The sequence below is a fragment of the Larus michahellis genome, chromosome 1, assembly GCF_964199755.1.
Source record: "Larus michahellis chromosome 1, bLarMic1.1, whole genome shotgun sequence".
Lineage (NCBI taxonomy): Eukaryota > Metazoa > Chordata > Aves > Charadriiformes > Laridae > Larus > Larus michahellis.
In genome coordinates this window covers 75,618,686-75,640,535 of record NC_133896.1, presented here as the reverse complement: position 1 = coordinate 75,640,535, position 21,850 = coordinate 75,618,686, and the positions used below count along the sequence as shown (strand labels likewise).

Here is a 21,850-nt window from a genome sequence, read left to right as displayed (position 1 = left end):
AAACTTCTCCTTGGGATGTAAAAGAATCCAAGTCTAACCTCTGTATGAGGTGGCTGTTAGATTGAAGGGTCTGGCTGTGCAACTGGTGATTCTTTTTTCAAGAGGGAAAAATGAAAAAGCAGTGCTTCTGCTTGTGGTCAGCAAACCTGTGCCAGCTGGGCTGTATGGGGAACCGGGTTCATAGGGGGAGGGAGTTGTAGAAGATGCAGGGGCACAGGAAGCCATGAGAGCAACTTGAAAGGTTTTTCTGAGGAGGAGGAGACCCGAGGGCCTCAGACTGGTGCTGTTTGTAGGAAGTGCCTGAGAATAAAAAGCCCAAACTTGGGTTTCCCGTATCCTTGCCTCTGGCACAGCCGGCTGCGGCCTTTTGGATGCTTCCCATGGCACAATAGTGTCTGGTCACGACGGGAAGGACGAGGGAGGTAAGTCAGCACCGGCATGGCAGCCACAACCGATGAGGAAGCGGGAAAAAGGCAGGGTAGTCTCACCTGTTGGCTGGTGAGTTCCTGCAGCCTGCCTGGCCATGGGAGGGCCACGGCCAGCCAGGGCTGTCATGGAGAGGAGGAGCCGCGACAGGGGATGGCAGTGGGGGGCGGTTGAGGTGCTGGTGGGGAGGGTCAGGACGTGCCAGCTGCCCGCTGGAGTTGCCTTCAGCTGGAGAGGTGCTGAGGCGGGCACCCACATGGCAGCAGGGGCCCCGCTGCCATCTTCCCCCATAGAGGATAGCAGTTTGCCAGTCCCTCCTTGAGCTCCTCCTCCTGCTCAGCTTTCTCTAAATGGGGCAAATTAGGGCAGGGCTGGGCTGACGCTCCCCCTCCCCGCTCCTGCTGCTAGAGCCACACAGGCCCCGCAGCCCCTGGGCATGTGCCAGGGCAGTGCCCCACCACCATGGCTGGGCTGGGGTCTGCCCCTGAGGTGGTGGCACCGCCATGGCGGGACCTTCTGGAAGGCTCCATGCGGCCAGGCGCTGCGTCCCCCCTTCTGGGCACTGCTGGGGGAAAAGAGCGGATTTGGGGTGGGCTGTGCCTCGTTCCCCCTGCTTCTGGGCTGGGTAGGAATAACTCGTCTCTGGGAGAGGCATCTTGTGCTCCTGTAGGCCTGTGTCCCTTCCCTCCTTCTGCCTCCCCAGCCCTTTGCTCTTGTGGCGTAGAGCAGTGTAGCTACAGCTGTGTCGGCAAGAGCTGTCCCAGCGTGTTCTGCTACCGTGGCCAAATCCTGCCCCTTCTCTTGTGGAAATTGAGGCAGTTTGCGGGGTCAGAGATTAGAGGGTATTTCCTTGGTGTTTTTTCTGGTGGCTGGGGATGGTCCCTGTGCTCTGAGGCTGAGCAGCTGAGCAGCCCTTGGCCAGAGATCTCTGATCTCTCAGGGGCCCCTGAGCCCTGCCTGCATTATAGGGAAATACAGCAGATCTTAAAGGCAATTGCAACTGAACAGCAGTTCAACTGTGGGAAATGCCGGTTGAGTCATGGCTTCGCATTTGATTTATTGTTTTCCCTCTTGTATTGTGATGACATTTGATCTGTTTTTCAGCTTGTGCCGTTTTCTTGGAAGAGCATTACTCTCCTCTGCAAAGATAGGCTCTGTGTAGCTGCGCCAGTATCAGTGCAGTGAGTGAAATGCAGCCTCTCTGCCTTGCATTAATCCTTATCTTCATAACGTCTTTGCAGGAAATGAAGAAAAGAGCTCGTGCACACCGGAGTATGTTTTGGATTCTCGTGGCCCTGAGAGATTGTTGCCTGCAGACCTTTTCTCCAGGCCTTTCCTACTCGCTATATCATGGGCATGTCAGTTTTCACCTTCCAGTGCTACAGAGTATGATCTAAACTGCAGGCAGGCCGAGACCTTTTGGGTAGAGGACTCTGTGCACTGGTCCCTTTGTGGACAAGGTGCTCAGCGGAGCGATCCATCGGTGTGTTACTTTATGGCCACTTCATTGTGGGATCCAAAGGATCCCGCAGCAGTGCTGGAGCAAGTCATGCTCCCTGCTTCATACGTCCAGCCTCCGATGTGATCCTTCCATCCCTCTGAGCTGTGCCTGGCTCACCCGCTCCTGGCGTGACTCAGGTGCTCCACAGCAGACAGCATGGCACACTCTACCTTGCCCTGTACTCAATAAGGTAAAGGTGCAATCACTCTTACGATAAAAGGAGACAGATCTCTTCTCTGGTGGTACGTTAGCCTTGTGACTACTACTAACTCTTTTACCTGTCAGGCAATCAATCCATGTTGTATCTGTACATATTCGTAATGGAAGTTTCCAAAGCAGCCAGACAGTACAGTGCACCGAGTCTAATATTGGGTTCTGCGTGCAAGAGCTCTCTTGTGTATAGGAGTCGTGGGGAGAGACCCCAGGGAGTGAAGCTGAGGAAGTGCTGATTCTTTGTGATTTCAGGTGAGGATGAACAAATAACAAGCTCTTTCCTTGCCCTGCACCTCAGCGGTGGTCTGATAGAAGCCTCAAGTCGAGTATTTCTTCTTAGTCCTCCTGGCAGGAGTCTAAATTCCTGGGGCGAGGGAGAGCTGAGCGGCACAGCACTGGGCTCTGGGCTACAGTCCCCTCCTTGGTGGCTCGCCATCTTGATACTGAGCCATCGCTACGCCGGGTACTAGGGCCTGGCAGCCATCAGCAGGGTTCAGAGTCGTCTTAGTAGCATTACTTCTATCTCGCCTTGCTCTTTGCTGCTGCTAGGGTTTGCTCAGGGGTTAGTGGTGGCATGCACCACTGCACTACCTCTGAGCTTGCTCAGCAAGCAACTTCCATTGTGGCTGTAGCTAACCGCACTGGTAACATTAGAAGAACACTTCTCTGTTATGAATTCCTGTAGGCCCATTCTCAAATAGCACTGACACTGGGTACAAGCTAATCCTGTCAAAGGATTACTGCCTGAGAAAGTAACAGCTCCTGCTAGTGTTTTTCTGCAATTGATGAAGCTATTGAGCAAGCTCACTTTAACTGAAATTGAGCACGCCTGGTTTTTTGGAAGCTGTTACAGCTCTATCTTAATTCATTCAACACATTTCCTACTCTGTCTGAGTATAATTGCATTACTGACCATTTTCCGCTAATCTCAGACTACCGCTTATCGTATTGAGAGAGACCGAAGCTGAAATGAAGCTTAATGACGTTGCCATGACCTGCTATGTGATTTTCTGTTTGTGGCCATTGCTTACCCAACTCATTGGTTCTCTCTGTTGCAAATAACAGAGAGAGCCTGTATATTTTTTTTTTTTTTTTCTGGATAACTTCAGCGAGATGCCATCACATCTATGGCCACGATCCGTACAGTGATTTGGGAATCAAGAGCTATAAAAAAATGCCATGTCCTTTCTCCCCACAATCTGTTTGTTTATTTTTTTGCAGAAACTTGGTAATATCCTCTAGGTCTTTGCTGAGGCTTGCTTTCAATTCTTCTGACTCCACGGAGTGTCTATCCAGTACTGCATTAGAGGTATATGAGTCCCTTCTGGCCATACTGGTTACACTAAGGCTTAGGCCTGGAGGTTTGAGACCTTCAGCAGAAGTCGTAATATGAGAATTACGTGGTTCTAATGTAATTATGTAAAAGCAATTCTAATTGCTTTCAGTGTGAACTGAGAACGTAACGTTTCATTCTCTGACAAGGCTAAATGCATGCCCTTAAAAGAATTTCTACAGCCTATTTCTTGGCATTTTTTATACTACCTCAAGCATCGCTACGATCTAATGGTGTTCTATAACAGCATCACTCAACAGTGTACATTTTGTCCTGTTAGGAATGATTTGCCAGCTGTCAGGGACTTCTGAGTACAGTCTGCGCTTACAATCTGAAAAGCAGAGGATTGCAGGAACTGCTTGGTGATGCTCGTTTGGCCTCATGTAAGTTGCCTTCGTGTACAATGCATGTTGTACCATCACCCAGTCATCCCGTTGTCATCCAGTTTTGGCTGTTTCCATTTTTTGCTGCCTGTGGTTTTGTGCCAAGGAAACTATCAGCGAAGCACACTTACAGTTACGTAGAGCAGGAAAGCCCTTTGCTCACTGCAGGGTGCTCCAGTACCCTCAGGGGCACCAAGAGGAGATGTATGTGCTGATCCAGCAGCATCAGATTGGTTGAAGTCCTTGCACAGAGGAGTTACGAGATCTTCCACGGCTGTTCTCTTTGTGCCACATTTTATCCTTTTTGTGCTTGGAACAGGGGAAACTTGCTGCCATTGAAATGTCGGGCTTTACCTTATGCAGCAAGGTGTCCCTGTACAGTTTACAATTTTTGTTTGGACTGAGGTTTTTGTTTTGTTTTCCTTTGCATATTTCCAGCCCTGCGTTGGTTAGCTAGGCTTTTAAATTTAGTAAGCGAGGTTGTGAAAATTATATGGAGTGTTTTTTGCAAATTGTGTGTTGTCAGAAAATATGCATTAGCAGGTTTCTTGCTGTGTTGAAGAAATTCTTGTGGCACGTGAGCATCTCACCAGCCCGTGCCATGCTCTCAGGCGGGTCTCAGCATCTGCCTGTTTGTGCCTTGGTACCAGAAGGAAAAGCATTACCTTCCTTTCACCGGAGTATTGAACACATTGTGGAAGAGCAGGGGCAGACGTGTCTGCAACAGCAGAAGGAACAGGAGCAGTCTCTCCCGTGACATCTTATTATTGTCGCTGGGGATGTAGTGGATGGATTATGCAGGGTCATTCATCTAACCCTAATGCAGATTGCACCGTAGTGACCGTAAGCATCGCTGTCTGTAACGGGAACACAGGTGCCCAGACCACAGAGTTTAAAATTTAGGTGAGACAAGCCAGCTGTGGCTTCTAGCAAACCTGAGTAGAGCCAGTGCAGCGATAGGCTTGAGGAGAGGAGAAAAGTACATGGGCTGACCAGCGGGAAAGCATCTTGGCAGAAAAGGACCTGATGGTTCTGTGAACAAGAAGTAGACCAGGAGCCAGCAGTGTGCTCTTGTGGCAGAGGACCTGCTGGGCTGTGTTATGTAGAGCCTGCATGGTCAAGGGAAGCAATCCTTCCTCACTACTCAGCACTGGTGAGACACATCTGGAGTGCTGGCTCTGGGCTTCCCAGTAAAAGTGAGACATGGGCGTACTGGAGCAAGTCCAGGAAAGGGCCGCTAGGATGAGAAAGGGACTGGAGCATGTGCTGGAGGAGGAGAGGCTGAGAGAGCTCTGATCATTTTCCTTGGAGAAGAAAACAATGAAGGGAAAAGAGTAGGAAACAGCAACTAGCTTCCTGCCACAGTATAAAGCTTAAAGTGTAATGATAATGGGGTGTCAGTTTCCTTCTTTTTTTTATTTTTTCTTTTTTTCCTGTTTCATTCTTGATTAGATGGGTTCTTCACAGCACAGCTGCTGCATGACCCTTCTTTCAGCCAATGTATTAGCTGAACATATGATGTCACATCCTCCTTGATCTCCTTGCTTTCTCCATGTGTTCAGACTCCATTATTCACCATTTCATTTCAGAAAAAGGAAGTACCAGTCCATAGAGTTACAGGCACTCTCAGAGACACGCTAACCTCTTGAAAAGCTTGTCCAGCTGAGCAGTGACTTCTGTGGTGTGTTGAAATCAGGGACAGGTGAGTAGTATTTGCAGTTTCTGTGCCACAACACTTTCAATTTCAGAGGAAGGCAGAGAACGAGGTTTCCTGTGTTTGTTTTCTGTAATAGTTGACTGGCTAATGCAGCGTCTAAAATGTCCTCTTATGCGCTACAGAAGCAGAAATGTATTTCTAAATATATAGAATTGTGATTGTGGTAGAAGTTTCTCCTCTTACTAAAAATATGCATGTAACCTCGAAGCTTGCTCACTGTTAGATTAGAGATGCACTTTTCTGCCTTCCCTACAGCAAAAGCTCTGTCCCCGCAAGCCTGTCCCTTTTTCTCTTCTACTGCTTACCAAACTAAAAATGATTTACGGGATTCTACAGGCTGTGGTGTGGATGCAGGGGGAAATAGGTATGTAGAAAGCAGAGTGGGTTTTTTTTCACTGCCTATAACACCCAGAGCACATGCATTTCTCTGCAGGAGACGAAAACGTTCTGGCAATCTAGAGTTGACGCTTTGTGTATCGGCTGCCTCTCCTCTGTTCACCAAGCCCCAGTGCCTGGTGGAGAGTGGTGGCTCTGTGCTGTTGCATTTGGAAACCTCCCATTGTGGCTGACAAGTCGTTTTGTGGCTGACAAGTTGTCTTCTGGCTACGTGGAGAGTGTAGTATGTGACCCAGTCGCTGTTACCAGGGGTGGATGACAAATGGCATTGTGCCAGCTGCGTTCTCTGTCCTGTTCCCTGTCCGTTTGGTTTCAGATTAAAGCTTTTCGTGTTTCATGAAGCTCTCTGTTCTGGAGCCTGGGGATTTGGATTTGGAGATTGAGCAGAGGGAAGCAGGAGAAATTATAGAATCATTTGATTGGAAAAGGCCATTAAGATCATCAAGTCCAACAATTAACCTAACACTGCCAAGACCACCACTAAACTATGTCACTAAGTGGCACATCTACATGTCTCTTAAATACTTCCAGGGATGGTGACTCAACCACTTTCCTGGGCAGACTCTTCCAATCCAACCCTTTCACTGAATAAAATTTTCCTTATATCTAATCTAAAGCTCCCCTGGCACAACTTGAGGTTGTTTCCTCTCGTCCTAGAGGCCACAGTCCTCCTTGCTGCACTTTCACATGCTTTTGCATGTTGACCTTTGGGGCCTCAGTGGTGGGCCCAGGAGGTGCTGGTTCTGCTGTCCTCCCCTTTAAGGGGAGGCAAGGGCAGAAATGCTGATGCTAATGCAGAGAATGTAGCTATAATGACTTCTCTTTTTGTTGCTGCCTTGTTAATGATCTCTTCCTCTTCATCTGTTCCTTTTGCAGGAGGAAGAGAGGAAATAAGGGTAGGGTGGAGGGGGGATTGCTTATGCATTGCTAGGTGATTCCATTGGCAGAGCTCAGCAGGTCACAGTCAGCATGACCTTTGAATCCTGGGTTGGTGACAGTTGGGTTAGCCAGCACCATCTACCCGAGGAGGTAGAAATGAGGACTTGGCATGGGAGCAGGGTTGGGAAGCAGCCTTGAAACTGTCTCTACCTAGGCAATTCTTGTCTTTATCATCTGCATCCGGCTCCAAAGCTGCCTTGTATCTGTTCCCCTTCCACTATCCATCCATTCTGCTATGCTACAGTGTCATGAAAAATGAGCCAGGCTCTCTGTAGGGGCAGGTGGTTCATTTCAAAAGGCAACAACTGCTCGTTCAACAGCCTGGGAGACTGAGGCCTCTTGACAGGATCTGACGACAGCACTGGAGTCTTAGTATTGTGTTTGGTTTGGGGGAAGGACAGGTTGTGGATAAGGACAGAAAACCTCTCATCATGAGAAAAAACTCTCAGCAAGGCAGCAGTTCCATACAATATGTATTGACAGAGCTCCAGGAATATTCATAAGGAGCATTCCTATTTCCTCATTCTACAGTTTTTTGCATATATGTCTCATGTCCAGAATGGCCTGAAATTGTAGAAGATGGTAGATAAAGTCTCTAATGCTGTTACCAGAGTTTGTTGTGCACTACTATAAAGGTATGCCATTTGTGTGTCAAATGCTGTATATGCTTCCAAGTGGCAAGCACAACTTACATGGACAATATACATGGACAGAACTGAGGATCAGTCTTAGTTTGTGATAGACAGAAAGGAAGACTTGTCCTTATGTTGTGTTTGAAAGAGAGGGATCCAAAGATGGGCATTTGCTTCCGATGTGGGATCTGAAGGCCCTGTGACTATACAGAGAAGCCACGAGACTGTTTCAGAAGTGACCAACAGGCATAATTTAAGCCTGCTCCCTGAGGTGCAGGAAGGAGGGTTCTGCTTTGCCGTGGCACTGTCCCAAGGCTCATGGTCTGCTGCCTTGTCACTCAGTGTCCTTTTCTTCTTTCCTCCCCTTCAGATCACAACGGTTGTCTTGAGAGAGCAGGTTCTGACGGGAGCGAGACTGCCCAGGATGTCCAGCTGCCTGCCAAAACTGACCACGGCGGTGCTGAGCCACAGGCTCAGGGCTCTGTTTATCCTCACCATTTCATTTGTGTTCTTTGCCTCTGTCATGTTCCACTGGAGAACTGGGGAGGACGCTGAGGGCCAGCTCTACAGCTTGCCTACACAAAGAAGGTGTGAACAGTTTTTGCCTTGCCTTCCCAATCCCACTGATGGTGGGCCCCCTCCTTGCCTAGGGAATGTATTTTTTGTGGAGACGTCAGAGCAAATTAACCCAAGTTACCTGTTCACATGCTCTGTGGAGTCAGCGGCCAGGATGCACCCTGGGACAAGGGTCATGGTGCTCATGAAAGGTTTGGCAAATGGGAATGCCTCCTTACCCAACCACTGGGCATTCTCGTTGCTGAGATGCTTCCCCAATGTGGAAATCCGGCCCCTAGACTTACCAGAGCTTTTCTCAGGGACGCCTCTGGCAAAGTGGTACCTGCAGTCTGAGCACCAGAAGGAACCGTATTTCTTACCTGTCCTGTCTGACGCCTGCAGAATTACCATCATGTGGAAATTTGGTGGCATCTACCTGGACACAGACTTCATTGTGCTTAAGAACTTAAAGAACCTCACCAATGCCCTTGGTCTCCAGTCTCAGGATGTACTGAACGGGGCCTTTCTATCCTTTACACCCAAGCATGAGTTCATGGAGCTTTGCATGCAGGACTTTGTGGATAACTACAATGGCTGGATCTGGGCGCACCAGGGCCCAGAACTCTTAACGCGTGTCTTCAAGAAGTGGTGCTCCATCCAGAATATCCAGGACAACATGAGCTGCAAAGGGGTGCGTGCTCTTTCCCCAGAAGCCGTTTATCCTATTCGCTGGGAGGACTGGAAGAAGTTATTTGAAACAATCAGCTCCTCAGAGCTTCACAAGCTCCTTAAGAGCACCTACGCGGTGCACGTGTGGAACAAACTGAGCCACGGGACAAGGCTAGAGATCACATCCCAGGCTTTGCTGGCTCAGCTGTATTCTCAGTTCTGCCCTGCCACATATGCGAAGATGAAGAAGGACTCTGAAGAGCAGTCAAGGCCTGCAATGTGACCTGGGGGCCCTTGGCTGCAGGGAAGTTCCCCGACCTGAGGGAAACTGAGTGCCTTTCACCTTCCACAGACTTGATTTCTGGCCTAGGAGCAGGTATTCTGGCTGACGGCTCAGTGATTTTGTACCATTTCTGAAATCTGCCTCGGATCCCACGTGCTTCAAATATACACCAGAACCTGCTTTTGGCCTCTCTTGTTGTCCTTCAGTAGCCCTTGATGCTGCAGGGCAGGGTGAACTTGTTCATCGGTGCCTATCAGTTGCTCCTCTATTGCTGTTCTCTCAATTGCTCCTCCTGTGTATCAGGCCCGAAAGGCCTCTCATGTAGTTTCAGCAGCTGTAGAAACCCTTGCCTTGCTCTCTGTAACGTTTCTAAGCGTGTAAATAAGTGCCAGCCACTGCTATAGGCCACGGTTTATCGGCACTTAGGACCAAATTCCCTGAGTGGTAAAGATTCTTACAGCTGGTGAAGTTTTGGGGAGTATCTGAAAATTGCTTTAAGAAACAGAAAACATTTTAAATCCCTGCGTGGCTCGGTGTAAAGTTTTTCTTGTTTTCCAAAGGTACTTTGTTTCAAATGATCTTTTCTACTGTTTTACATTTCACAACAATAAGTCATTTCTGCTCCTCCTCAGGAAAACAAATAGCCAAAAGCGGGTTTTTTTACCAATGTGAGTGAAGATCCCTGCTTTGTTGAAGAAATTCTTGGGGGATATGCTATCTAACCAGTCCTTGTCACACTCTCAGAGGGTCTCAGTATCTGCCTGTTTCTGCATTGTTATGAGAAGGAAAAGCATTATCTTCCTTTCACTGGAGTATTGAACACATTGTGAAAGAACAGGGGCAGACATATCCACATCAGCAGAAGGACCAGTGCCAGTTCCATGAGTACGAGCAGTGTCCCCCTGACATCTTATTATTGTCACTGGGGATCTAGTCAATGTATTATGCAGGGTCATTCATCTAACCCTAGTGCAGATTGCACAAGCAGGTAAGTGACTGCAGGCATCACCACCTGTAATGGGAACAGAGGTGCCTATACCATGGACTTCTAAAGTTAGGTGAGATGAAGCCAACTGGCTTCTAGAAAACCTGGGCAAAGCTGATGCAGACCTGCCCTTGATCTGATGACCATTCTCACATCCGAATGTGTTTCCTGTGTGTCCAGGGCACTGTAGTTGTAAAAATGCATTTGAAACTAATTTCTTATGAAATGATGAGAGGAGAAAAAAAGTACTGTGGTTCTGCTTGTGCAAAGTGTAAGCAACGTGTGGCTATTGCTCTTTCATATATGCAGTAGCTAATAAATAAGAGAAATATGTGTATCAATTTTAATATGGCCTTTTCCATATTGGATTCCATAAATTGAATTATTTGCTGAAAAGTACAGTGTTATCATGCACAATGGAAGGCTGATGTAAGTTTGATTCAGCCTTTAATATAAGTGATCAGCAGTATGTTTCAAGGTTTGTCAGGCACTGGGCCATGGCACACTATTGATTAAACGCTCCATTGCAGACCAAAAGCGAGAGAGTCATCAATTTTTACTCAAAATTAGTTATATAAAACAACATATCAACTTACTCTGCTGCCCAGTCCCGTGTTCCACCCCCCACCCACCCCCAAAAAAAAAAAAAGAAATGTTGCCTGATCACTCTAACTACTAGTCTTCACTACTGGTGCTGAGGAGTACTAGATATGCTGTTCTAAAGTGTTGCCCGTGGCAGCAAGCAACCACCTGTAGCTCATATTCCTCTATCTTCACTGTTTCATGCATGACACTTTCTTCAGCCAGCAGGAAAATGACAGTGTAAAGGGCAAATTCAAACTCCAGGCTCACACTAGGAAAGGTGCTTCCAATTGGCTTGACTGAGCCCTTCCAGATGAACTGGATGCTCATCAACTGGTCATCTTTGTCAGGCTGAAAGCATAAACAAAACAACAGAATAATCTCCAACACAACTGTGACCAGACAGATACATTTTCTGACTCCATATTTTTGAGAGCGTTCCAAGATTCAGTCATCCTTGCTGTGCCAGAGTGCTATAGCTGAAGCACAGCCTTTTCCCTGTGCTCTGGAGCATACATGATCATTTATCTCAATTGAACTTCAGCAGTGTTGTGATTCTGTAAAGACCAGCACTAATTTTTAAAATAGCTTTTGCAAAAAAAGAAGCTGGACTTGAGGGCATGCTAGTATTTTTTCTGCTTATATACACCTGGGCAATTTAGGTTCAAAACAGTTGAGCCTATGATTGCATCACTGTGCCTTGGTTCACTACCACAGCTTTTATCTCTGGATCCATTTGTCTTGTTTGCAAAGGCGCCCTGGCTTTGTTCTTCCGAGCAACATATCCCTTGTAGTTGCGCTTTTCCTGAAGGTAAAATATCACCCAGTTGTGCAAACCTAAGGCATTTACCAGGCATTTCTCCAACAAAAACATGTTCAAAACCACAAGAATCAGATCTGTAATAAATCAAAGAATAATATATAGGGGTTTTATGTGTTTAAATAATACAAATTGGCAGAGGTAAAAGGCAAGAAGACGCACAAGCTTGCTTAGGTTGATTTATTTGTCTGGATTTGTCAGGTTTTCTTTCTTTGCACAAAACTTGCAATGAAATTGAGCCACAAAGTCTAAATTTGTATTTGATGATGAAGGTTGCTAGTAAATGTCACAGATGCATCCCTGCTGCTTATCCAGATTTTAGCAAGGCTTCTGACACTGTCTCCTGTAACAGACTCATAGACAAGCTGATGCAGTACAGATCAGAAAAGTGGAAGGTATGGTGGGCTGAAAAGTGAATGAATGTCTGCGGTTGAAGGCCTGTGATTAGGGACGCAAAGTGCAGCTGGAGGCAGTTCACCAGTGGTGTACCCCAAGGATCAATACTGTTAGTATTTGATCAGTAAGTCCTTAAATACAATCTGTGTGGCAGCAATGAACACCTCATTTAGGCCATATTTTGAGGCTGTCTTCCAGTTCTGTGTGTAACAGATGGTACTGGGGCTTACATTTACATAAGTCAGAATAGTGTAGGGATTATCAGGGGCCATATCCATCAAACATACCTGTCTCCTCCTTTCCTGGCATAGAGCTGGAACCAGAGCTGCCCTCACCAGACACAGGATTGTGTGGCTCAGAGAGGAGCGGGGGGAACAGAGAAAAATGGTGTTCCCCATTATGCCAGCTGTTCCATCAGCTTAATACAACTCTATCCGGTGAAAAGAAAAATCAGGGAAGGAAACATATTCATAGACATGCTTGAAGGATAGCCCCCAAGAGAAATGCAAGAAGTAGCTTTGGACCTAGTGCTATCTGAAAGGTCTGTAAGCAAAAGAGGAAAGATGACTTTGACACCTTTTTCAATACATGGAATAACATCAAAGCAATGACAAGAGTCTCATCCATCTCCCCTTGTAGTGGAAGAACCACAGAGAAATTCAGATTTTGTCTAAGGCACAAAAGGATGTTCTTCCGGAGGCTGAGGCTACAGGAAACCTTTATGCAAGTGTTGTGGAAACTACCTTCAAATGACATGTTGCCTGATGATCCTCACCATCATCCAAATCATGGACGATGATGTTATATTTTAGGCAAACACATAAAAACCAACACAGGTTCTTCATGTCATTTCCACCATTAACAAAAGAATGGGTCTCACTTGCAAAAGTTTTTATGCTCTTCAGGCATTCTTCATTTGCATTGTGAAATGGATGTCTGGCTGTGCTGCCCTGGACAGCACTGACACCTTGCTGTGCGGCATCTGCATTTCCCTAGGAGAAAGACCAGAGTAAAACAATAAAAGAAGTAAGATGTCCTTAGAGGAGACAGTGCCTACCTTTATAATAATCAAAACAAAACCCATAATGCTATCAGGATTCTTTGTTATGAATGGTCTTCCTATGAAACATTGCAGAAGAACTGCCAGCATAAAGAAAAATGACATAATCTCTGACACTGTAAGAGCCTGAAATTTCTCTGTTGACTCATTTTCAGAGACGATTGTGATAACCCATGTGACAGCAGCTCGGTTCTGATGAGTAACCAGCTGCGCGACTATGCTATATACATCACAAATAATAAAGAGAAGTAATGTAGAGCCAAGGCTCCCTCCCACCAAAATAAATAAAAGGGAGATTTGGGCACCTTCATTTGCTGTTCTTTTGTAACCCACAAACCCACTGCATATAGTTTATGAGGCCATGCAGTGCAGCAGAGGGATTGTTTCTCTCCTGAGACCCTGCTCCCCAAGCTAGCCAGTTTAATTCTCCTCTCCTCCATGATAATGCTTAAGCGATCCAACTTCTGAGTAGGCTCCCTCAGGCTCAGCCTTTGTTTTCTCTTTCTGACTTCATGACCACAGCCACAGCCATCGCCCCAGTGCCGGGGAGATGTTGAGGTAGTTCTGTGCAGCTCCACCAGCTTTGGACTGGTGCATCCTGGTGCTCTGGAATTTTCAAAGACTTCTGGTTGGCAACATCTAGGGGCATTTCAATCAATGTTACTAATAAGCACATCCAAAATGGAAAGAAGGCTTTCCTGACAATTTTCAAATTTCTGTTCCAAAAAGGGCATTCTAAAGAAGAGGAGAAAAGATGAATAGCAGTTTGTTAACATGGGCGAGAGGTAATTAGAGACTGGTTCTGAGAAATGGAGAAACCATGTGGGAGAAGTTTTCCCCACACACATTTTGGCCTGAGGTAGATTCCCCTTTTTCAAGTTTATCAGCAACAGAAAATTATAATATGAAGCAATTGTTGAAATAAAGTGTTTGAGCACTTGCGTGAGTACAAAATGGGATACTGAATATTCAGTGTCCTGCTGCAATTTGTGGCCAAAATACATGGTAATGTTTGTGCTACACTGAGCTGGCAAGGAGTGAAATGGCTGCTCAGCAAATCTGATACTCACTTCTCTTTCACAGTTCCCTGTGACTGGTAGCAACAACCCTGAAACCCTCCTCACCCACACCTCTGTGCTACTCCTAACTCTCCAGGAGAGACCCAGGAATTCCTCATATTCCTCCCTTATTCCTCCAAGAATGACTTGGGACCTATCTCCCCTTCTGCCTCACTGCAAATCACCCAGACCATACACACAAGCAGTCATACACATACAGAAACATCCAGGGTGGAGGGGACCTCAGGACCTCTCTAGTCCTGCTCAAAGTATGGTCAATACTGAATTCAGACCATATTCCTCAGGGTGCCATCTTGTTGGGTCTTGAAAACCTCCAGAGATGGTGATTTCACAGCTTTTGTGGGCATCCTGTTCTGATTGCATTTGTCCTTGTTGAATTTCGTGATGTTCCTGTCTTAGCCTATTCCTCCAGCTTGCCTAGGTCCAACTGAAGAGAAGCCCTGCACTTGAGTATACCAACTTCATCACTACAGTTTGCTGTCATCTGCAAAACTGGAAAGGTTGCACTCCATCTCCTCCAGACCATTGATAAAGATATTAAATGTTATAGGACCCGAGAGACTCCACTTGTAACCAGCACCCTGGTATTGTGGACCATTAATGTGTTCTCTGTACTGTTCCCTCTCCTAAGTGATTCTTCATCATTAGGAAGTCCTGCCTATGCCATTAGTGGAAATGACAAAGCATAGGCAACTCTTTTAGGAAAAGGCAGTTTTGCAGACACCTTTTTCTATAGTATCATACTGCCCTTAATCCTCATGGTTCATGTTCATATCTAAAGAACGCAGATAACCTGTAAGGAAACTTGAGCCTCCCCTAAGATTATTTTAGAGTATATTTTAACACAGTTCTTGTCAATAAGCCTTCCTGCAGTTTTCCATGCACTGAAATAAAAATGAAGATGGTGGTGTTTCATTCAGGAGGACTCTATGTACAAACCAGAGGCATCCATGAGATTGTTATCAGTGTGCTGCAATCCTACACAACAAAACAGGAAGCAAAGAATTCTCTCTATGTTGCTTTTCTAGCAGCAATCTTATATACACTCTTTCTAGCTTTTTTCCTGCAAGATTCCACACCTAGAGATGCCTTCCTTTGCTCATATGTGTGGTTAAGTTATCCTAGCATAAAGTTAGTGTGGTGAAGGATGACTAAGACTCTAAAAACATGGTCTGCATACAAGAAAATTCTCTCATGCATTGATCTCTGATGCACATACAAACCTAACCAGGCTGGTCCTTTCCTCATTTTAGTGGAATTTTGTCCTGCATAGTAGTGTATATTTTTCATAAGACTATCCATCCATCTATCGAGATCTAGTAAGGGTTGTTATCGTGATGAACCGCCCAAAGTTAGCTCCAGTTTCAAGAGCATTATGTCCTCACTAACACATAAGATCAAGACAAAGAACAGAGTGGAGAAGAAAGAGAAGGGGATTAATCTTTAAATGACTGACAGTTGAACTAATCAGTTATAAACCAGCACATGCATCGAAGCCCAGAGAAGAATCACTTGATAATTTTGAATTTCTCCTCCAAAGCAGATGTTCCCAAGAAAAGAAAAAAAGTGCAGAAATTTGTCAACAATGGGCATTTATTTCAAATAGACATTTGGGAAACTTGCCATGATTTTGCCATCAGTTCTCCCAGACTGAACCAAGGCACCTTCAAGCCTGACTCTCAACCTCCTGATTACTGTTATGTCTTCTTCTATTCTGGCCGGGATGGAGATCCTCCAGCCAGTGGCAAATTCCATGCTTTCTATCAGAATGAGGAAACAAATATTGTGGTAAGGTCACAAACAGTCTTCTGACGTGGCAGCCTTGATGTAAGGCAGCCAGGAAGAGCAAAAAGTGAGCCAGGCAGGCATCTGCCCCATTGTTTGCAGGGAGGGAATCGAAGTCATAGCAGAAAAAAAAGAGGGCATTAATAAAGTGGTGGGAGATTAGGCTAGAAGCAGTACAGCAAGATTTTATGTGCCTTCTCCCGTCCTAGATTGAACTTTGTGGCTGGCTCAGAAACTGCTGGTCTAAGCTCCATATTGAAGGAAACAGAAAGTAGCAAACGATGCCTGGAGAACTGGGGCTTTTTTTTCACATTATTGAGCAATCCTTTTTGTCCAGAATTGTCAGTGTAACTGTGGGATGGAGCTTATATAGCCTAAGATTAAAATCCTGAAAAGCAAAAGCAATCTGCGCTTAACTCCTTGACAGCTTGTTGCCCAAAGGAATTTATATCCCTGAGTTAAGATCCAAAAGCAGTTAGTTTACATTAATGCACCAGAGGATAAGTTGCAGCAGCATATTATGCTCAGCATTATTTAGAGTGAAGAAAGCAACCTCCTACAGAAGGGCAGGGCAGACAACCATAACTCCTTTGGCTGCCACACCTCAGTCTGCCTGCAGCTGGGAATTTGAGCCATCATGTACATCAGCTACGCTGGAGGCACTGACAATCCGTTTTCACTTGGGCTCTGCAATACTTTGAGATCATTGTTGATGAGAAATCTACAAGATCACTTGAATTTTGAACTGGGCTTGAATAGGTGTCAACACCTGAAAGACTAAAAATTCTAGTATATGGGAGCCTAAGGATATGTTTGTTGCTAGGGTTAAACACGAACATGAAGGAAGATTTTTCTTGGAACAAGCGTGGATACTTGCATGGGTCTTACCATGGAGCAGGAGGAGGATGTCACGGAGGAGCTATATTCAGCCCTTGCCCAGACTGCAGGCTACACTTATGCAGCAGTGGTGTGGCTTGTGGCATCACATTATCAATATTGGCTGTGCAGCCCAAACGAGGCACCTGCTCAACTTCACGGGGAGTTAGCCTTAGGGCATATCACAGAAGCCACCACCAGCAGCATTTTTATTTATTTTTATCTGTACCTTCACATTCTTTCCAACGTCTTAAGAAGAGCAATTCCTTCTCAAAAGAGCTTACAAGCCAACACTAAACAGAAAATTGTTCATCTCACCAGCTCAGCTAAAATCCAAAGAACAGGATCAGCACGTTCACAGAATAGTACTGGAGATTACCTTGGTCTGACCTGAATTTATTGGATCACTTGTCTCCTGGTGTCTACTCCTCTGCATCAGCTTATCCCATTTGTTTGTGTACTACCATATTATGTTTAATACAGTTTTCACTTGGGAAGTAACTACTAGTGGCGGAGAGAAGTCGGCTGTCTGTTGAACATCCAAGGTATGTGAAATATTAGGGGGGGATATCGGTTGTGTGGTTTTTAAATATTTTTTCCATATATATAGTATTTTATATACATACATTTTAGCATGTATGTTTTTTGGTAAAAGTCACCTATACAGGAAATCTGTCATCCCTTCAATACCTACTGTTTGTTCTTGGTCTGCTCTTGGCAGATTTTTCCTGTGTTTATAAAGGACTGTAGGGCTCTGTGTGATCTTTCGTCCTCTGGAAATGTTATGAAATATTGCATAAGCTCATGGAGGCACGCTCAAGGTGTCTACTTGACAGAGGAGAGGGTTACAGCAAGAGCGTACCTACAGAGTTCAACCCTCATATTTATTTAATAAATGTACTAAATACATTCCTCCATTCAGAAAATGTGTCCTAAAACTTTAAAGACACTTAATTTTATAAAATAAAAGCCTTTTCTCTCCTTTTTCTTTGCGGGGTGCTACCACAATATCATCATGGACTTTTCCTCTCCTTTTTATTGTCCCTTTAGTTTCCAAACAGAGCAGAGCACCTGTGTGCATTGTAACTGAAGATTAGAATAAAGAGAAGTATATGCCTGACAAAGCAAAGAACTTGTTTAGCAACTTACATAGTCATCCTGTAAAAAGTATTTCTGGACAGTATTTCTTTAAAAAAGGTCTATAAGCTTAGCTTACACATATGAGGTGAGACAACTTCAAAGAGAGGAAGCCCAACACCTTCATGCAAATCCATGACACACAGCATTTAGGTAAGGTTTTCCTGAAAACGCACATTGTGTATTTACTCTCTGGTTTTCAATACAATTGCATGTATGACTCAAACCAGAGATTTTTATCATTAATTCTCAGTCCCCTCCATATGGTGAAATCTCTCAGTTGTGAGATTTGTGCTTTCACATAGAATAAATTATTTCTGTGCAAGAAGTCTGGCCAGTTGGATTTTGTCCAGTTGGAGTCTTGCTTGGATGTGCTTACGTGCACAAAGAACCACCCCAATAACAAGAACACTTACTCTGCACTTGTAATTGCTGAGAAAACTTTGGGGGGAGGTTCTTTGCAATAGAGACTCTAATGCACCAGCAGTGCAGCTACAGCAAAAGAATCTAACATCTCCATTTCATTATAGCTTTTAAGTGAAACATTCACATGGTGTGCCTGTTTTTCCAAATTATTTTCTTGTATGAAACCTTCATTTTATCGAGAGCAATGCCCCAAAAAGTCTTTTATTGCTATAAATCAGATATGACTCAAGACATGAAGAGAATTAAAGGGTCAGCGGCAAATCATGTGAGCAAGTCAACAGTGTCAAAGCAAGAAAAGCATGTATTGCAAATGCAAAGAAGGTTTGATTGAACGTCTTATCTAAAGTAATTTTACCTTCAGAGATCCTTTGAACAACATCCAATTTTAAAGCGCCTTTAATCTTGGCATAGAGAAGAAAAGCATTTGGAAAACCCGGTGAGCAGCCATTTGCAAGAAGCTGCCAATCATTTAAAATAATGTTGTGAGATACATCGGCTTACGTGGCTGATAGAAGGTACCAGCAATTCTCTAGATTTTCCTCTTATGCCAGTGTGCATGTCTTTTACTTGACTCCAGTGATGTTTTTCTTAGTTTAAAGTTGGTATTTGAAATACCACAGGATAAATAAGACAGGTTTTGTAGGTGGAAAAGAAAACACATTGTCAAGGGACAAACATAAAAGTGGTCAGTTATGTGGCAAACACTCTGCAAGGTCTTGGGCAGGCAGGTGATACTTGGAGAACTGATTCTACATGATCAGCTATGTTTAAGCAAAATCCGATCTTAGCATCACCTTATTTTAGCTAAAACAGCTTATGATTCAGTTGTCTCACCAACTTTTTACACTGAGGCAAGTTAGTAAAACAGAATAGAACAGGAAGCAGGGTTATTGCAGTGCTACGTTCTACATAACTCCCTTTTACACATCTCCCAGACGAATATATTCCATCCCCGCTGCCCTTCGCGTCAGGGAAGAATTAGTATGATTTTTCTCTTACCCATTAGCTATGCCAAGAAGTTGTTTTTCTCTTAGCAAATACACTGAGCAGAGAAAATGCAAGCTGAAGCTCAGAAATCCTCCTGGTGGTCCAAGGCATGGAGCCATCTCCCTCTTACACTCCTCTTGCCCACTCAGGACGGTCACTCAGACTGACAGGCAGCGCAGGAAGGCAGGAGGTGCCAAAACCCATAGGAAGACATGGAGTGTAATTACAGTACCACGTCTCATGCCTCTCAGCACAGGCAAGCTCAGACCGGGAAGTCAGAGCTACCTCTACCAGGCTCCTGCTTCGCCTCATCTCCACAGACAATCAGTATGGCAGGGAATACAGAAGGCGACAGCAGAGAGACGCATGGCGACCGCTGCCTGCTCCCACCTGGGCTTTCAGATGCGAACCTGAGAACCTTGTATGAACTACAGACATGAGTCACAGCATTCCGTCTGGAGTTACGTTGGATTATTTGTTAACACATTTTAGATCTCTGCATGATTTTTGGGCCAGAAATAAGCTCTTCAAGTCGGAAAGCCTTGACTGAGATGGATTCTAGTCTTGCTGTTCTATATACAGTTATTTGACAATAGAAGGGAAGATGATAATAAATCAAGCATCAAAAAAATTATAGGTGGGGAAGAAAAATAAAAAAATGTGTGCTTCTCTATTTACAGCTGCAATTGCTAGTTGCAACCTTGTAAATATAAGGAGGCATTTTAACCAGGAAATGTTTTACAAAGGCAGCAGTTTTCACGCGTCACTGGAAGCAAGTGGTGGCAGGTGCCGGTAAGTACGGGTACCCACTCCAATGCCTGTCTTGGGAAGCATGCATTCATTATGGGGCTAAATTAAGCTTCAGATGGTTTAAAGCTTATTTTTGTTTGATTGATACTTTTAAAATTTTCTTCATAATAATAATTAATTCCTGAAAAACATAGCTTTAGGTTTAAACTGTGTATATGTGGTTTGATCTTAGGCTCCTGTTTATAAAGATGGTTCTGCATCTCTGGTCCATGTACCCCTTCAAAGAATCATATTAGAGCCATACTAAGATGCTGGTAATGAGGATGCCTGCCACATGGAATTGCATAGGGGCTAGGACATGCAGCTAGCTCGCTTCAAAGGGAAGTTTCATTCTGACACTGGTAGGAGAAATTAATGTATCTCAAAATTGAATATCCTTAATTTTAACAGATTTTTTCTATACCATTTTTTCTTACCATTTATTGCAGTGCTGGGTAAGCAAGATAAATGACAAAAAGGTGCCTGTGCTTATCAACTGAATGCAAGAATTCTTTTCCAAGGCTTTCATTTAAAACACAAAAGCCAGTCGACAAATTTTGTGCATAACAAAGTTGTAACTCCTTTATTCACATTAGCAGAAAGAGCCCAGATGTGAGCCCAGGGAATTTCCATTTACAAGCAGCAGCATCACAGGAGTCAGCAGATTTAAGTTAATCTTTGATAAAATTACAGGTCAGATCATTGCTAGCAATTTCATAACCAAACATGTACTTAAATCTGTTGTAAAATTTCTGTTCCATGATTGAGCTAAGAAAAACTTAAGGATCCCAAAGCATGTAAAAGGTTGCATTTGCCAACAGAAACAAAGTTCTGATCAAAGGCAAATGAGATCAGCACAGAATCTGGATCATTCCCAGGTCCAATGCAGGCAGCAAGAAAACCTGAGTGTCCAGAGAGCAGCCTTGCCAACGCTGTAGGTTGGCCTTCACTATTGAAGAGATCAGGCAACACTTTGTCAAACCTGTTGCGTGGGGCAGTGTAAGTTTGCTGTGCAGGGCAAAGAGCAGAGCAGAGAGCTCCCCCTGCTCTCAGTTCCTCTTTTCTGGCACAAGGGAATGGGGAGAATATTTGGCACTCTCTCACTCACATGTGAATAGCATTTCCAAAGGAATGGGGCAGTAAACTTGCGGAAGATGCTTTGCCTAACAAAACTGCCATCTCAAGCATCAGATGCTGACCTTTGCCAAGGTCAAGGATCAAGGAAACCCTGTGAATAAGACCCGTTTCTAAAGCATATAGGCTTCTCTGTGCATTTCCAGCCTAAGTATTTTGCTTTTTAACCAAGGTGGCCAATAGATAAGTGCTGGTTTGTCACCTCTAGTCAGGTGCCTAAACTTCCTTGAAGAGGGAAAGGGATCATTCAGAGTTAATTTAAACCTCTTTGGTGGATCTAGAGAGGGTGAGCAAAAACAGTGTGCTTTACAGGCTTCTAGACCAAAGCAGCCAGGGCTCACACATGCTCGAAGGACACATTTGAGCTGGACAGGCTCACTCGGGGAGACTGAGTAAAAGTTGGCAGCTAGAGCAAACACCGTGCGGATCTATAGCAGGCTCAGTCCTTTCCCAGGAGAAGACAAAGCAGGGCTATGGTCACGTTTTGTCTGTGGATATAGGGAAGAGAAAAGTTTCTGAGACACCAAGTTTATCAGACATTCCTATGGGAGCTTTGGCTGTTGCCACCAAGTCTCCACAAGCTGACCAACACTGAAAAGCAGTGGAGACACAGCCTGGGCAGGTCAGTGACAACCTAACCAGGTCACAGAACCACGGAATCACAGCATCGTAGGAGTTGGAAGGGACCTTTGGAGATCATCTAGTCCAACACCCCTGCCAAAGCAGGTTCACCTAGAGGAGGTTAGA

The 21,850-nt window shown here is 44.9% G+C and overlaps 3 protein-coding genes across 9 annotated transcripts in view; 2 read left to right on the top strand and 1 right to left on the bottom strand.

Moving 5' to 3' along the window:
* Nucleotides 1–9,227, top strand: part of LOC141743558 (lactosylceramide 4-alpha-galactosyltransferase-like) — a 32,960-nt gene extending 23,733 nt beyond the window's left edge. For 5 of the 7 annotated variants that reach the window (XM_074588058.1, XM_074588087.1, XM_074588098.1 and 2 more), the window contains exons 3-6: nt 3,362–3,449; nt 3,754–3,856; nt 5,446–5,558; nt 7,911–9,227. The gene's annotated coding sequence lies outside the window, so the exon portion shown is untranslated. Of the gene's footprint in view, nt 1–3,361; nt 3,450–3,753; nt 3,857–5,445; nt 5,559–7,910 lie in introns of those variants that run through there. The other 2 variants (XM_074588044.1, XM_074588053.1) reach the window with 2 other exon arrangements.
* LOC141743580 (lactosylceramide 4-alpha-galactosyltransferase-like) lies at nt 7,965–9,047 on the top strand. Its single transcript, XM_074588111.1, has one exon. The coding sequence runs from the start codon at nt 7,965–7,967 to the stop codon at nt 9,045–9,047; it is 1,083 nt and encodes a 360-aa protein (XP_074444212.1).
* A 1,349-nt stretch (nt 9,228–10,576) lies between the features above and the next one.
* On the bottom strand, nt 10,577–14,481 carry LOC141737594 (poly(U)-specific endoribonuclease-A-like). The gene is given in 7 exon segments (XM_074572537.1): nt 10,577–10,965; nt 11,372–11,459; nt 11,461–11,511; nt 12,118–12,143; nt 12,574–12,822; nt 13,232–13,529; nt 14,441–14,481. Coding segments are annotated over 7 exon segments (1,011 nt in total). The 3' UTR covers nt 10,577–10,707.
* Nucleotides 14,482–21,850: the final 7,369 nt, after the last annotated feature.

Excerpts from the sequence above, each read along its gene's own strand:
- LOC141743580 (XM_074588111.1), top strand. The coding sequence starts at position 7,965 with ATGTCCAGCTGCCTGCCAAAACTGACCACGGCGGTGCTGAGCCACAGG.